This window comes from Rana temporaria, chromosome 4 (genome assembly GCF_905171775.1).
Source record: "Rana temporaria chromosome 4, aRanTem1.1, whole genome shotgun sequence".
Lineage (NCBI taxonomy): Eukaryota > Metazoa > Chordata > Amphibia > Anura > Ranidae > Rana > Rana temporaria.
Window position 1 is genome coordinate 372244051 of NC_053492.1, and position 15517 is coordinate 372259567.

The 15517-nt window shown below is 39.4% G+C and overlaps 1 protein-coding gene across 9 annotated transcripts in view; it reads right to left on the bottom strand.

The window, feature by feature from the left end:
- ARID1B (AT-rich interaction domain 1B) overlaps positions 1–15517 on the bottom strand; it is a 497144-nt gene that overhangs the window by 40411 nt on the left and 441216 nt on the right. For all 9 annotated transcript variants that reach the window (XM_040350968.1, XM_040350965.1, XM_040350967.1 and 6 more), the window contains one exon: positions 14068–14201. In XM_040350968.1, coding sequence (XP_040206902.1) covers positions 14068–14201 — 134 coding nt within the window. The remainder of the gene's footprint in view (positions 1–14067; positions 14202–15517) is intronic.

The window sequence follows — 15517 nt, forward strand, 5'->3', positions numbered from 1 at the left end:
CCAGGGACACGGTAAGTAAACAATGCCTGTGGATCCAGCGAGGCGAGCCCGAGTCTGACTCGGGGTTACCGATAGTAGACAAAAAATCTCACCCCGAGTCAGACTCGGGAACACCGCTCAGGAGGTTAAAGTGCATGTCCAACAAAACCTTTTTTCTTGAATTTAGATAGAATGGGGAAAGGTTAGAACGCCTCTCAGGTTTTACAGCTATCCAGAGCTCTTTATAGAGGGAGTTATCCTCACTTCTTTGAAAATCTCCTGATGATTTTTATAACAGGATGTGGGGATAACGCTCTCCTAAAAACACAGATATAAAAACACTTATCTGTAGTAGAGTAGGGGAAAGCTAGAGCCCCTGTCAAATTTTTATTTTTGTCTGTGTGCCAGTTGCAGATTATCCCTTACTTCGCCTCTGGTAAAAAAAATGTCAACAGAACAGGTGGAGGGAACTTTCACTACTGGAGCCCCGGAAAGCAGTTGAAACCCAACAAGAGAACCAACTTTCCAAAACTAGAAAAACGTTTCTGGCTTGCCCTATACTTTTACAGTACTTTGTGTTAAAGTGCAAGTGTGTCAAGGCAACTCAGTCATTTGGAATTGGATGCCAACACGTCTCAATGTAAAAAATGTCCCTACACTATTTTTGTAATGCAGTGCACCATAACCAGTGCCATGTGTAGTATGGTGTACTAGAGCAATGATGTTGAAAGGTACTGCACTTATGAATAAGTGGTTAGCACTTCCTCATGGCAGCATTAGGGTCGCCAGTCAAATTTCAACGGCACTAACTGCCTGGAACTTGCATGTTCAACCTGTGCTTGCGTGATTTTCCGCTGAGTACTTACATTTCCTTCCACATTCCACACTAAAGATTTGATGGTAGATTTATTGGCGCCTGTCTAAAATGGCCCTATTATGTGTATATATGAATGTGAGTTAGGGGCCTTAGGGGGGGATTGTAATCTCTGTGAGGATAGGGATTGATTTGAGTGTACAATATATGTGTAAAGTGCTACACAAATTATTGGCACTATATAAATAGCATCTCTATAAATACCTGCAATAAATAAATATGTACTGGGGTGCCATACAGTTTACAATATGCCACTTTGCGGTTATGTATGTTGCATGATATGCCCTCGTTAACAGCAATAAAATAGGTGATCAGTAGGCAAAAGCAATATTTTAAACACCTAACTGATTCTAGATGTTATTTTTTAACATTGTTACAAAGAAACCTTAAACCCAAAAAAGGCTAAATAGACCAATCAAAAATGTACAAATGTGACAATACTATTTTACATCCCCCTTTAAAATATTCTGGAAAACGTTAACATAAGTTATTTCATGTAAATGAAACAATTGCGCGAATGCGCCAAAGAATAAAAAAAAAAATCTGTTTGCCGTCTGCTAAATTATTACTGCGAACAGTAGCATATTATTGCGCTTTAGAAAATAATTAGACAATCACAGCAGAGAGAGCTTATGCAGGACTCTGGCGAACAAACTGGCAAGCACCTCCATGCTAATTTGCTAATATCCATAACATCACCACAGGTTTGCAATGGCCACAAATCTGCCAACACCCTATCCAGCCATGTGCAAAATACATTTAAAAATTTGTGCTGCCTATTAGGCAAAAATGTCACCCTATTGCAGGAGGAAAAAATAAATATGCCATTCTAAAGTGATTTTCAGTGATCTACGCTAATTGTTTGTAGCATACTTTCAGTCTTGGCTCTGCTCTTCCACGTGAACACAGCTATACCATTAAATAGTCATCTCAAATTAGGCGTTTTGGTTTCTGGCAGGTGGTGATGTGTTAAATCACCCAAGAGTATCTTCGGCCTCTTGGGATGCACCCTGGGATCCCAAAGGCAACTCTAATATGCAAGAAGCTAGGTCTGATTTTCATACTGTGGCCGCCCTCATTTTGTTCCACTGATAGTTTAATAAGGAAGCAAAGGTTTGAATGAAATAATAAGAATATATAAAAAAAAAAAACACCCAAGTTCTTTAGATTCCAGGGTGTTCTAGAAATTAACCAAATGTGTGACTAAGTTATATTTCTCAAATCACTTCAATAGATGTTAGGAACATACAGGTATACTTTAGAACTGCACTCAGGTTAAAAAAGGAAATGTTTTTTGTGAAACAGAAGGCTTGCCACAACCTAGCTAATTTTGGAAACCTCTCTTTACTTTTTTCCTAAGTAATATAAAATCATATAAAGAACACTAAAAAACTAAATTATAAATCACATACGGATTTGAAAAATGCTTTTCAGCATGTCTTGACCACAGTTCATTATATACAGCTGCCCAAGTAAGGTCAGAACATTAAGTACGCACAATATCACCACCAGGACACATCCATATTTAAACTATTGATCTAACACAATCTCTGGTAAGGTTACTCTACAGATCAAAACTGATGATCACGAGAGGCTAAACTTATTGGAAATGTCTATTTCCAGAATACAGTTAACTATGTAAACATACTAGACAACCAAAAGAATTAAAGTTGGACACAAAAGGTACCATTTGACTGTTCAGTCTTTAGCTATACCAACACCAAAATTTGAAGACCTACCTAAACAATTTTTCCAGTTTATATGCAGTCAGGTAATCTCACACATAGTAGTAAATCTAAATAGATTATATAATCAGAATGTAGTGTGTGTGATTAAGAATTTATGTGCTTCTTACACTGAATTCTGTGTCACTTGATTTGTAACACTAAAAGTTATACCGTATTTATCGGCGTATACCACGCACTTTTTTGCCCTGAAAATCAAGGCAAAATCGTGGGTGCGCGATATACGCCGATACCCGTTTCCCGCGTCGATTTTTAACCACTGCGCCGGCATATACCGAGCGCAGTACACTCGGGTATAGTCGGGCAGGCTCGGCGCCTCTCGCGGTCACGTCCTGGACGTACAGGATGCACAGGATGTGACCGCGAGAGGAGCCGAGCCTGCCCGACTATACCCGAGTATACTGCGCTCGGTATATGCCGGCGCAGTGGTTCAAACTCAGCGCGGGAAGCGGGGATCGAGCGGGGAGGACGCCACGATGGCCGCAGAGGGACGCCGGACCCGACGAGGCCGCCGCGCAAAACACCAAAACTGTAAGTACTAAAATGTTTTTTTTTTACAGGAATGCGGGTCCACATTAGGGGTGCATGCTATACGCCGGAGCGCGCAATACCCCGATAAATACGGTAATTAAAAAACACTCTTTGAATTCAGTCTCAGCAGTTTCCAACTGGACATTTCCTAACCATTCAGGAGTAGTTGAAAGGCATCCTTCAATCCCACCAAGTTCAGTGTCCCTCCCTTCATATAATCGATATTCAAAAATAATGACGTAGCACTATTGGCCGAGTATCAAGGAACTTTTCTCTCACGGATGGGATTATAGGCACGTAGAAGTTAGGATGTTTCACTGACCCAAGTGTAATATAAAAGTCAGAATGTCATACTCTTTAGAATATAACATAAGGGGTTAAATATGCGTTTTGACTGAAATGGTTCATTTTGTTCATTTAGATTTTTCTTATTCATCTATCCACATTATATATATACACACACACACACACAATATATATATATATATATATATATATATATATATATATATATATATATATATACATACACACACACATACATACACACACAGTATAAATAATATATATACACACACATTTTTAATTATGATATATTGTATATAGATCATTTAGGCTGCATTCACACCTAGGCGAACAAAATCGTGGCGTTTTGTCCCGCGAATTGTGGCGACAAATTGCGGCGTTTTGTACCGCAATTTGTTGCGACAAAACGCCGCGATTGTAAATGCAGCCTCTCCCCCTCTATGGAGATGGTTCACATCTCCTATGCCGAATGCCGAAAGTCGCCTGAAAAAAAGGTCCGGGACTTTTTTTCAGGCGGCAGGCGTACGGCGTTCGGCGTGGAGATGTGAACCATCTCCATAGAGGGCAATGTGTTTTCATCCCTCCAGCGTCTCGGGGCTGCCGCGGCGTCACACTACAGGCGACAAAACGCCTAGGTGTGAATGGGGGCTTAGACTTTCTATCCTGCCGCCAGCAAAGCTTTTTGTCTCTTTCTTCTCCTATTGTAAAGCCAAAAGCTCACTTATCCCTCATCAAATGTCTTCATCGAAGGTTTAAGTTAGCCTAAAAGAAAGCTTGTGAAGCTGGCAATAGGCATATAGATTTCCTTTATTCACCTCTGCAGCAACATCATATGTCTATTTCCCAAAGACAACCTTTGGATGTGACGCGGAGCACGTGCACTCAACGTCTTTGGTTGACCATGGCGAGACCTGTTCTGAGTGGAACCTGTCCTGTTAAACCGCTGTATGGTCTTCGCCACCGTGCTGCAGCTCAGTTTTAGGGTCTTGGCAATCTCCTTATAGCCTAGGCTTTTTTTTCCAGCTCCCCAGAGAGTTCTTTGCAGTGAGGTGTCATGTTGAACGTCCAGTGATCAGTAAGAGAGAAAGTGATAACACCAAATTTAACACATCTGCTCCCCCATTGACACCTGAGACCTTGTAACACTAATGAGTCACATGACAGTGGGGAGGGAAAATGGCTAATTTTCACTTAGGGGTGTATGCACTTTTGTTGCCAGCGGTTTAGACATTAATGGGTATGTGTTGAGTTATTTTGAGGGGACAGCAAATTTACACTGTTATACAAGCTGTACACTCACTACTTTACATTGTCGCAAACTGTCGTTTCTTCAGTGTTGTCACATGAAAAGATCTAATAAAATATTTACAAAAATGTGAGGGATTACTCACTTTTGTGAGATACTGTGTGTATGTGTATATATATGTATATACACACATACAGTAAAACCTTGGTTTGCGAGCATAAATCGTTCCAGAAACATGCTTGTAATCCAAAGCACTTGTATATCAAAGCATTTTTTTACAGGGTATAAAAGAGAAGAGAGACACCTCTAAGTGTAGCAATAAGTTGCTAAATGTTGTACCTTCATTAAATGTAACCACATTGCTACACTTAGAGGCTCCTCTCTTCTTTTTCATACTCAGTTGTGACATGACGCTACTCTTGTATCAAGACATCGCTTGTATATCAAGGCAAAATATATTAAAACATTTTGCTGGTCTTGCAAAACACTCTCAAACCAAGTTACTCTCAATCCAAGGTTTAACTGTGTATATGTGTATATATATATATATATATATATATATATATATATACACACACACACAAATGCAAAATAGGCAGGCAAAGCAGACTGATCACAACAGCTGTTACTTAAAATTCAATCTGCCCATATGCATAACATTCAAAAGCTGCAATAAACAAGTGTTTTCACACAGGCAGCTGTCAAACAACAATGCTTCAAAACATATTTTACAATAGGAAGGGAAATGGTCAGGTAATTCAAAGAAGAAGAAAAATGTGCTATTGACATAAAATTTGACTATTCCACAAGAGCAAATAAATCTTTAGGAAGGGCAATCTGCCATCTGTTTGTTCCAGGTAAGAGTCAAAGCTTACCATGTAAACAGCAAAAATAAATAAATGTGTCTATTTGCAGGCTGCAATCTAAATGTGCAGGAATAATTTTGTGTCAGTATGCCAAAAAACAACATAAAAACCAGCCTAAATAAATATAGCTGAAAACTGCTCTCATACAAGACTGTATGGTTGTTATTTGGACAACTACACATAATTGTTGGCTTAAAAAAAAAATATCTTGTACTTGGGTCACATATTTGACAAAAAATATGACTGTGGGTTTATTTGACTGTTATAACAAATAACTACATAATTGTTTAGTCCCAGAAATCCGTAGGAATATATATTTTTTGTATATGCTTTGACTTGCGTACCTACATCTACTTTAAAGCATTGACCCTAGAAATGTATATGCTGAGCTAATAATGTATATGCTGAGCCAATGTTTTCACATCTTCTAATTTAGAAGTAAAACACAATTCAACCAGAGAAATAAGAACTGAACAGAACTGAAAATCAACAGTTACTGCTATTGAGTGATCACTGCAGCTGTGCTCAAGTCAGAAATTCAATTCATTTTATCTTCATTGCAGCTTTGCTTTTGTAAATGATTCCAGCTAGGACTGCAGCCTCTTGGGTCAATAATGTTCTATGCAACTTCACTTTCTCTCTTCCTGTACGTGGAAAGCAAGAACTTTCAATGGGTGCACTTCAGGAACCAAAGAACACCTCGTTTGCACAATAATAATGTCACAAACTGATGTTCCAAGAATATAAAATCAGTTGTTAACCTAGAGGAAAAGATGGAAGATCTCGTCTCCAAGGCTATACATTTCGTATATATTTTAGTTAAAAAAACTGTCCTGGTTCTTACCAACCATTTCTGATTCAAAATGTGTTAAATTACTATGGGGTTTGCTGTGTACATGATCTAACCTTTATAGAGCTCCCTTTTGAACCATCTGAAATGCATTATAATACTAGATAAAGGTCATGAGATTTGATAGAACATTTGTGAGCCATTATCCATAATAAACTCCTAAATGCTAGCCATACACAATTTCTAATATATTAAAGCTTTCAGTTGAAAAAAAAAACCCATATATTTATACATTAATGCTAGTTTCTTAAGGGAGTTGGCAAAAAAAAAAAAAATTGGGGCTTTTATAAGAAAATATGTCAAATGAAAAATAAAAAATAAATAAAAACTATTTGAGTTTCAGCATATCCCACCAAAACCAAGATGCAGAAGACAATCTGCATGTGTAGTAGCTAAGTATCTCCTTAGAGAAAATATCACCTCACTTAGATGTACATAGATTTGGCATTTTAATAGCCAAAAAAGTGATTTAGAATTATCATGATTATCAAGTTCTAACACATCTGAAGCTGAAGACCTTCCTATGTGGATGTACATATACAGTATGTGCATAGTATGCATTTAAATACTTCCCCTTAATGGAATGTTGGAATCGAAACAAAGTGAAAAATGTGATTGGATCCCTTCATGGAATGCTTTGTCATTATCATGAATGGTCATCTCAAGTTTCTATCTCCAACTGTCCTTCTCGTCCAGCATGCCAACTAAGTGCAACTGTGCACACAGCAATCCATACACTAATGCATACAGTGCACTATTCCACCACAATTATCCAAGCTATATCCAATACAGAGAGCAAAAATTCAGAAGACACTCTGCCTAGGTAAACATAAAAACATGGAGCATATAAAAAAAATCCTACACTTCTTGGGAATTGCATATTTTTTAGGTTAAGCATCTCTTCGGATGTGTCTTCGCAAAACAAAGCCAACCTATTAGGCCAGTTTTTTTGATCCATCATAAAATACTAAAGCCTGCAGAAGACATTCCTGGTTAACCACTTAAGGACCGCCTAACGCCGATATACGTCGGCAGAATGGCACGGCTGGGCAAAATCACGTACCTGTACGTGAATGTTAAATGCCCAGCCGTGGGTGGCACGCGCCCGCGACCCGGTTCGAAGCTCTGTGGCCGCGGGACCCGATCGCCGTTGGAGTCCCGCGATCGATCCCTGGAACTGTACAGGGAGAGGTGTGTGTAAACACACCTTCTCCGTTCTTCACAGTGGCGCTGTCATTGATGGTCTGTTCCCTGATATAGGGAAAGGCGATCAATGACGTCACACGTCCAGCCCCGCCCCCTACAGTTAGAAACACATATGAGGTCACACTTAACCCCTTCAGCGTCCCCTCGTGGTTAACTCCCAAACTGCAATTGTCATTTTCACAGTAAACAATGCATTTTTATAGCATTTTTTGCTGTGAAAATGACAATGGTCCCAAAAATGTGTCAAAATTGGCCGATGTGTCCGGCATAATGTCGCAGTATCAAAAAAAAAAACGCTGATCGCCGCCATTAGTAGTAAAAAATAATTATTAATAAAAATGCAATAAAACTATCCCCTATTTTGTAAATGCTATAAATTTTGTGCAAACCAATCGATAAAAAAAATAGTTTTTTTTATATATTTTTGGGGGATATTTATTATAGCAAAAAGTAAAAAATATTGAATTTTTTTCAAAATTGTCACTCTATGTTTGTTTATAGCGCAAAAAATAAAAACTGCAGAGGGGATCAAATACCACCAAAAGAAAGCTCTATTTGTGGGGAAAAAAGGCCGCCAATTTTGTTTGGGAGCCACGTCGCACGACCGCGTAATTGTCAGTTAAAGCAACGCAGTGCCGAATCGCAAAAAGGGCCTGGTCATTTACCTGCATATTGGTCCGGGTCTTAAGTGGTTAAATATGTGTCTGCATGAAGGGTCAGAATTGAAATGCCTTTCATAACGTTTGAGCTGATAACATTCCATCAAGGATAAGAATATGTGATGTACAATACTTTTTAACCAAGACCCCTTTCACACTGGGGCTACGTTCGCGGTAAAGCGCTGCTCATTATAGCGGTGCTTTTGCGCCGCTTTTCAGTTTTAACACCAAAAAAGGGGATTAAAACTCCCGTTTTGTGGCGCTTTCAAAGCGCTTTGAAAAATCTGCCCATTTGGGAGCGATGTATACAGCGCTCCTAACCTGCCCCAAAGATGCTGCTTGCAGGACTTTTTTTTCCTGTCCCGTCCTGTCGGACGAGAGGACATCCGTGATAGGCGGAACACAGAACAGAGGCGCTGCTGGGAAGATTTGTGTTCCGCCTATCACAGGACAGTCTGAGAAGAAGGCGCGGCTTTCAAATCATGGACGCTCGCAGCAGCACAGAGACTGTCACCGGCCTGGAAGCCAGAAGCTGCAAAACGTGAGTGATGGCACAGTGGGGGGGGGGGGGAAGTGGGGGCAAGTGATGGCACAGTGGGGGCAAGTGATGGCACTGTGTGGGCAAGTGATGGCACTGTGGGGGCATGTAATGTAATGGCACAGTGGGGGCATGTAATGTAATGGCACAGTGGGGGCATGTAATGGCACAGTGAGATTTGAAAAAAGCCTGTTTCTGTCAGCGGTTGTTCAGCTTCCAGAAAGACTAGAAGGAAGGGGGTAGCCTTTTACGGCGAGTATATCCCAAAACCAAAAATTTTCCTGGAAAATTAGGGGGTCGTCTTATACGCCGGCAAATACGGTATATCTTTTGACAAATTTAAAAATTGCTTTGATTATGCCACAGATTTCCAAAGCTAGAGATGTACAGTTTGTGGCATATACCAGGCTTCGTTCACTTATCTGCAAATGTGAATATAATAGAATTTGTGTTATTACTTGCTCCTAAAAAAGCTCAATTCCCAAACAGATGTATTGCTTTGGCATAGAATTATTTTTCTGCATGAAATGAAAATTGTAATTTTCTTTTCTTTCTTTTGTATTGAGCGTGGAAAAGTCAGGTTTGAATTATGGTAATGACCTCCTAATGGGTGAGTTTATCTTACTTCTATCTCTGTGTTAATAATACAAATAATGGGAAGTACAGATATCATTGGGACAGAAAGGAACACACAGCAATAAAAACATTTTTAGAATTTCAGATCCTTCTCCCACATTAAACTTTTTGTTTGTACTCCCATTGGAGAGAATTCCCATAATTTCATGTTCTGACAGGAAGTGAAGAAAAATCTCTGTAAAGGAGAAGTTTAGCAAAAAGCCTTTTTGGCTATACTTCTCCTATGGATCGCAGGAGTGCAGTTAGTTCTGGTTGGGATCCGCCTAGAAGCCTGCACTGACAGCACGCTCATCCTTTCAGTGAGAGCACAAGATGGCTGCTCCTGCCCTCTGCACAGCCCAGTGCTCCAGTGAGCGCTGGGGGGGACAGAGCAGAGAGACGGTGATTGACAGTCACCAGTTCTCTGCATGCTGAAGATTGAGAGCTGAGCAATCAGCAGTATTTAAATCGCTAAGTTTCCGGTCTTAGAGGCAACCGGGGACAGCTGGAATTGGTGCTGCAGCTATCTAGGCAAGTATAATTGTTTGTTTCTTTTATAATCTTATATTTTTTTCTTTTAATTGGGACACAGAGATAAAACACAACAGAAGCTCCAACCCTCGTTTGCTTTATCCAAAATAAAATAGACATATTTGAAAGGCCAAATGAAAAATGTTTTGCTTTAAAGGCTGCGTTAATACTGTCCATGTTTAGGCACAATTTTTTTTTCATTGAACTCCATGTAAACACTTGAAAATACATTCTGTAGTATTATCCCTGCAATGTTCACTTGTTCGCTTTAAAGTTTCTCACAGTATTGGAAGTGAAAACCAGTATCTTACAGTATCTTATTAAATGAAGCACATGGCCAGAGGACATGTTTTACCAACAGTAAGCACAGGGAAAAAAATCCTGTATTCAATTAAAACAGTTCACTGGCTAAAGGCAGCAGTGAGAGATCAAAGAGCTTTATTTTAAAAGCTGTTAATGTTTTGCTTTGGCTGTCAATATGCACACTGCTGGTTATTAGAAGTTGCTCCAGTTTAAAGGATCATTTTCAAATTAACACGTGGGTTTTCATTCTCTGTGGTGGCAAATCAGTGGTAATAAAATAAGGCTCAGTGTTGGTTTTATTTCCAAAGAGAGGAATTCTTACGAATCTGCCTAGACACCAGTTCAGCAAACCGAATACTTCATGTTAAAATACTACCACCTTCCCTTATATCTCCATCAACTTCATGGCCCCAGTGAGCGGTTATCTAAATAGCAGGAAAAATGGGCAATGTGCGCCTAACAAACATACAATATGTAATATCAGTTGTAAAAAAAATACATATTTAAATTAAATTTGTAAAGTAAAAAAGTACTATTAGGTTAAATCAATGTGAGAAGAAATCCAACCTGAACAGGTAGAAGCACATGTTCACACTATTTAAGGTTTATCTGTCCCTACCTAAACAGTATGACATGCTCCAAAACTATGGTTCCTGGTTCCGGCTACATCTACTTCCAGCGACGTGGACCTGCCCTGCCTTCTTGCCATGCCAGGCGAGAATGTACCAACATGGATTTTACTGTTCTAATCTGTAACCAGGTTCCCCAGCATATTCTGCAAGCATGTGGCATGGGACTGGTCATCAACTGGTAACCACCGTTTATCTCAATGTTTTTTTAACCATGTTTGGAATAAACCAAGACTGTTTTCATGGATACACTGTCCTCTGTGCTTCTGATATTACTGCCAGTTAGTCCTTGAAGTCTAACTACATCATGCATATATGACACAGACATGTCATTTCAGGAGCGCCTTGTCAATGTTATGTTTTCATACAGAACTATGGTACCTGTGCATATCTTTCTTCTGCAGGCCAGGTGCGTAGAAGCTCAGGTGAATGGAGGTGTCAATTTAGGACACATCCTAGTAGCGCTGAACACTTAACCTGTCTCATCCTTCCTCCTGCATGTTACTACTGGCTTAACACTATGATCATCGCCAACTTTCTATTTAACAGTAAGAGTTAAAACTTAGTTACAGTATATTAAGTTTCAATACATCTAGCTTGCAGAAGAATGCACTAGAATATATTCTCAAATGGCATTTGGTGCCTGCACTGTAGTGTCAATGATATTGGTTAAAAAGATCGACCTATATACCCGTCTCAAACTTGGTCAATTCAAATGTATGGAAAAACATAACAGTGGCTGAGGTTACATGAGTATCTTGAAACAATCAAGCTTGGCCCTATTCCTTCTGAGCCACCCTAATGGTCTTTTAATCTAATTTGCATACGTGTCTTAGTAGGTTTAACAGGTCCAGTTTCACTTTTACAGGGAAAGATAATTTGCATATACAGTAGGTTCTGCCGCTTTTGTATATCCAACGAGATGGGATCACGCTGGATAATGCCGCTGTGAGGCTGTGCTTCTCTCGCTCGCCGCCCCCACGAGATGCAGCGCATCCATAGGAATGTATTGCGGGGCGCGAGCAGGAGGAGCGATAGAGCTCGGCGCTGGCTCCCGCGACAGGGGTGGCCAATGTCGCGCTGCCGGACCGCGATTGTGTACAATATCGCAGTCAGGTACTGTACATTTATTTTAAAATATCTTTGAATCTACTGCTAGGTTTACCATGTGGTTTCCAGTGAAGATAGTCATAGCCTATGCACTTTTTCATTATACTGCTTATCAGGTTTGCATTCAGTTTTCTTTCACTGTAATAACTTTCATTTTGTGGTTCACCCACTAACATAAAAACTCAACAACAGGGGTCTCAAACTGGCAGCCCTCCAGCTGTTGCGAAACTACATCATGCATGTGGAAGACATGCTTCTAACTGTCAGCCTTGCAATGCCCCATGGGACTTGTAGTTTCGCAACAGTTAAAGGGCCACCAGTTTGAGACCCCTGGTTAAGAGGTTTTCTAGTATTTAAACATAAAGGAGGAAGATAAATAGAGATATACTGTATAGGTTACATTAGACTGGCATGGTTAACTTTGAAGCTATGATAACTATGGATGTTATAAAGCAGCTAAATTCAAACTATGTAAAGTTGCATTAGGGGTGGCGTCGGATCTGATACAGTTATGGTGTTATACATTGTAGACTTGTAACACAAATATGGTTATTAGGTTACTCCTTGCATATGGTGTCTCATATGTTGAGAGACTATGTATTAATAAAATATATTTGTTTTATGCTATATGATGTGTGACTAATTATTCCAGGAGGAGGTTTTCAGCACCTATAAAGTTCCAATCCTCTTTTATACATCTTTATCCCGGGATGTGGTGCTGATATTCAACTGAATACATTTAAATAATGAAATTACTCCTTGCTATAGGTGACCACCCACCACTGGGGAGGATCATGGATGAAAAAGTGCAACAGATAATGCAGAGAATTGAAATGCATCAAAAAATGGTCAGGTATGGTAAAATCCCTTAATGACAGTCAATAGACAATATGTTTTGGAAGTTGCACAAATACACCTTCTTCTAAGATAAGATTAGAAACACCAACAACCTTTCTTTTGCATTCCACAGGAAGATCAGTTTTACACCCAAAAACTTTGGTTATCGACCTTAAATAAAGTATAATTTTACCATATCCAATTGTCTTTTTGACACATTAATTTGGCGCGCCAATCCATCCATCTTCAAGATTCAAGCTACATGTTAGTTCCATAACCTAAAAAGCCAGTTATTCTAGGAACTAGGCAGATGTGACTAAATGAATAAGGAATTGAACTGTAATTTCATGCAAATACACCAATCTTATATTAATTTACAGTTTTCATAAGTGCAATATCTTTGTATCAGAAGTACAGGGGGGATGTCTGTATACTACTTTTACATGGGGAAGACAAAACTATTTCCAATCACACTTGCATTAGATAACCAAAAACAGAAAAAGATCTCATGTGCATGAGAAAATAAAACAAAACAGATTCCAATCTTTTATGTGTTTAATGTAAAACAAACATGACATTTTGGGGACCTTATACGTCTTCTGTGGCGCTGCCCGAAATTTCACAGTTACTGCAGTGGAGTGGTGGGGACACTTAACTCTGTGTTCCAGACCAAGGTTCCTGTTCACCCTCTGTATTGTATACTGGGGGTTCTGAAAGACGTGGTTCCTGAGAAATTGACCAGGGTGGCAATCTCTAGAGCGCTGTTTCAAGCTAGGAAACTACTTTTAATGGGATGGAAGTCCGCCTCTCTGCCCACTCACCCCTCCTAGATAACTCATGTGGGGGAACACCCTAATTAAGAAAAAATACATATACCAACATAGGGGGTGTCTGGGCAGGTTTGAGCGAATATGATCACGGTGGCTGGATACGCTGGGTTTAAGCCCCAAAGAGCTTGCCATGTCTAGACTTTTGCAATGTCTGTAGGGGGGAACTGTAATTTATACCGTGGTGGTGCGTGAACTTTGATGTTCTTTGACGTGGGGGGATGGAGTAGTAACTGGTGGATTATGGGAGATGATGGTTATGTGGGGCATAATAGGGCAATGTCTTTATATGTATGCTGTACATTTGAACGGTTCTATTATTTGCTTGTACATTGGAAATTGTGGTTTATTTATAAGTTTAATAAACACCTTTTTGATTAAAAAAACTAAAAAAACACATGAAATTTACCGGTACCTGCTGAACTGTTCATCATATTGTATGGGGATGATTGTGGAGTCATCATGGCAGCATTGCTATTTAATGTCTGGCTGTATGGAGAGTTGGATCCCATAAGGCCGCTCTGGTTCATCCCAGGAAACCCGCTTTGTCTGAGCAAGAAGATGACAAGCAAAAATTTATCATTTCCAGTATATATCATATCACAACATTCTACTACATGAAATGTGCCTTGGCTGCATGTATAGAGATATCATAAGTGTTATAGATTGACTGTAACTGCACAGAGTTTAGAACTGTGTGTATCTATGTTATCGTTGTACATCTCAAAAAAATCATCACAATTGAACAATAGATTAAGACAAAACACTGTCCTTGGAATCGAACTCCTGTAAGGTGTTCTTCACATATCTGGGTAGTTCAGCATCTGTCACAGAACATTTAACAAATGGCTCTACAATGAAAAGTGTTTGCAATGCCTGTCAAAACACGGCATGGCAAAAAGTAAAATGGGTTTAGAAATATATAGCTTTGTTAATTAGAAAACAAGAAAATAACACAAACGTTTTCTTTGTAATGCAATATATCAGCTGTTTTACAAGACGTGTCCGTGAACAGTTAGCAGGCATCAAGGTAAAAGCTGTTTGGATTCTTGTTCATTTTAAAAAACAGCTTTGGCTCTTGAGAGTCACAAAAGACGACTGCTAATAAGCAACACGCAATACTTCCAAGACATAGAAAACCCATCCTTGAATTAGCTGTATAAGTCACTGTTGCTGGTTGCGCTTTATGTGATTAAATTGTAAAAGTGAATCTGTCACACATTAAGCAAGATCACAGCAAGTAGAGCAGCTAGTAACAGTATAGAGATTCATTTTTACCCTTATACTCATGCTGCTGAGTAATCGGCAGTGATAAAGTAGAGATTGTGACATCTCCTCTTTAAGATTAAGGCTTGTAATCTGCTATCCAATGTTGCAAATAGCACACTGTGCCTGTAGCTATCTTCATAAAACCTTCTCTTGCATGCCGTTATAGCGTTCAGGGTGTGTGCAAAAATCAGTAGGTGCACCATTGCATCTCACAATGCAATGCCCTTCGAAAGGACAATGAGGGAGGCACATTTCGTTGTATCATGTGGGGTAAGGGTTGGTGGTTGGGGCCACACCTTTAATCAGGGCACATTTTCAGATTAGAAAATAGGAATAACATTTACATGCACAAGCACTTTATTGGGTCTGATATTAGCAAACATTGTCAGTTTAGTAACTCAATCCTAATGACTGCCTCACTCTAAATCACTGTCTTTGTAACAGAATGCTGCATAGTATTAGTAGCTTGTAAGATGGTTCATCCAAGATGAACCTACATGCAAAGGCCCTAAACATAATTCCAGGTTAATATTCAGAATTTCCTGCATTAAATGGTCTGTCAATACAATGCAATGAAGAATTTATTGGACCTGCAC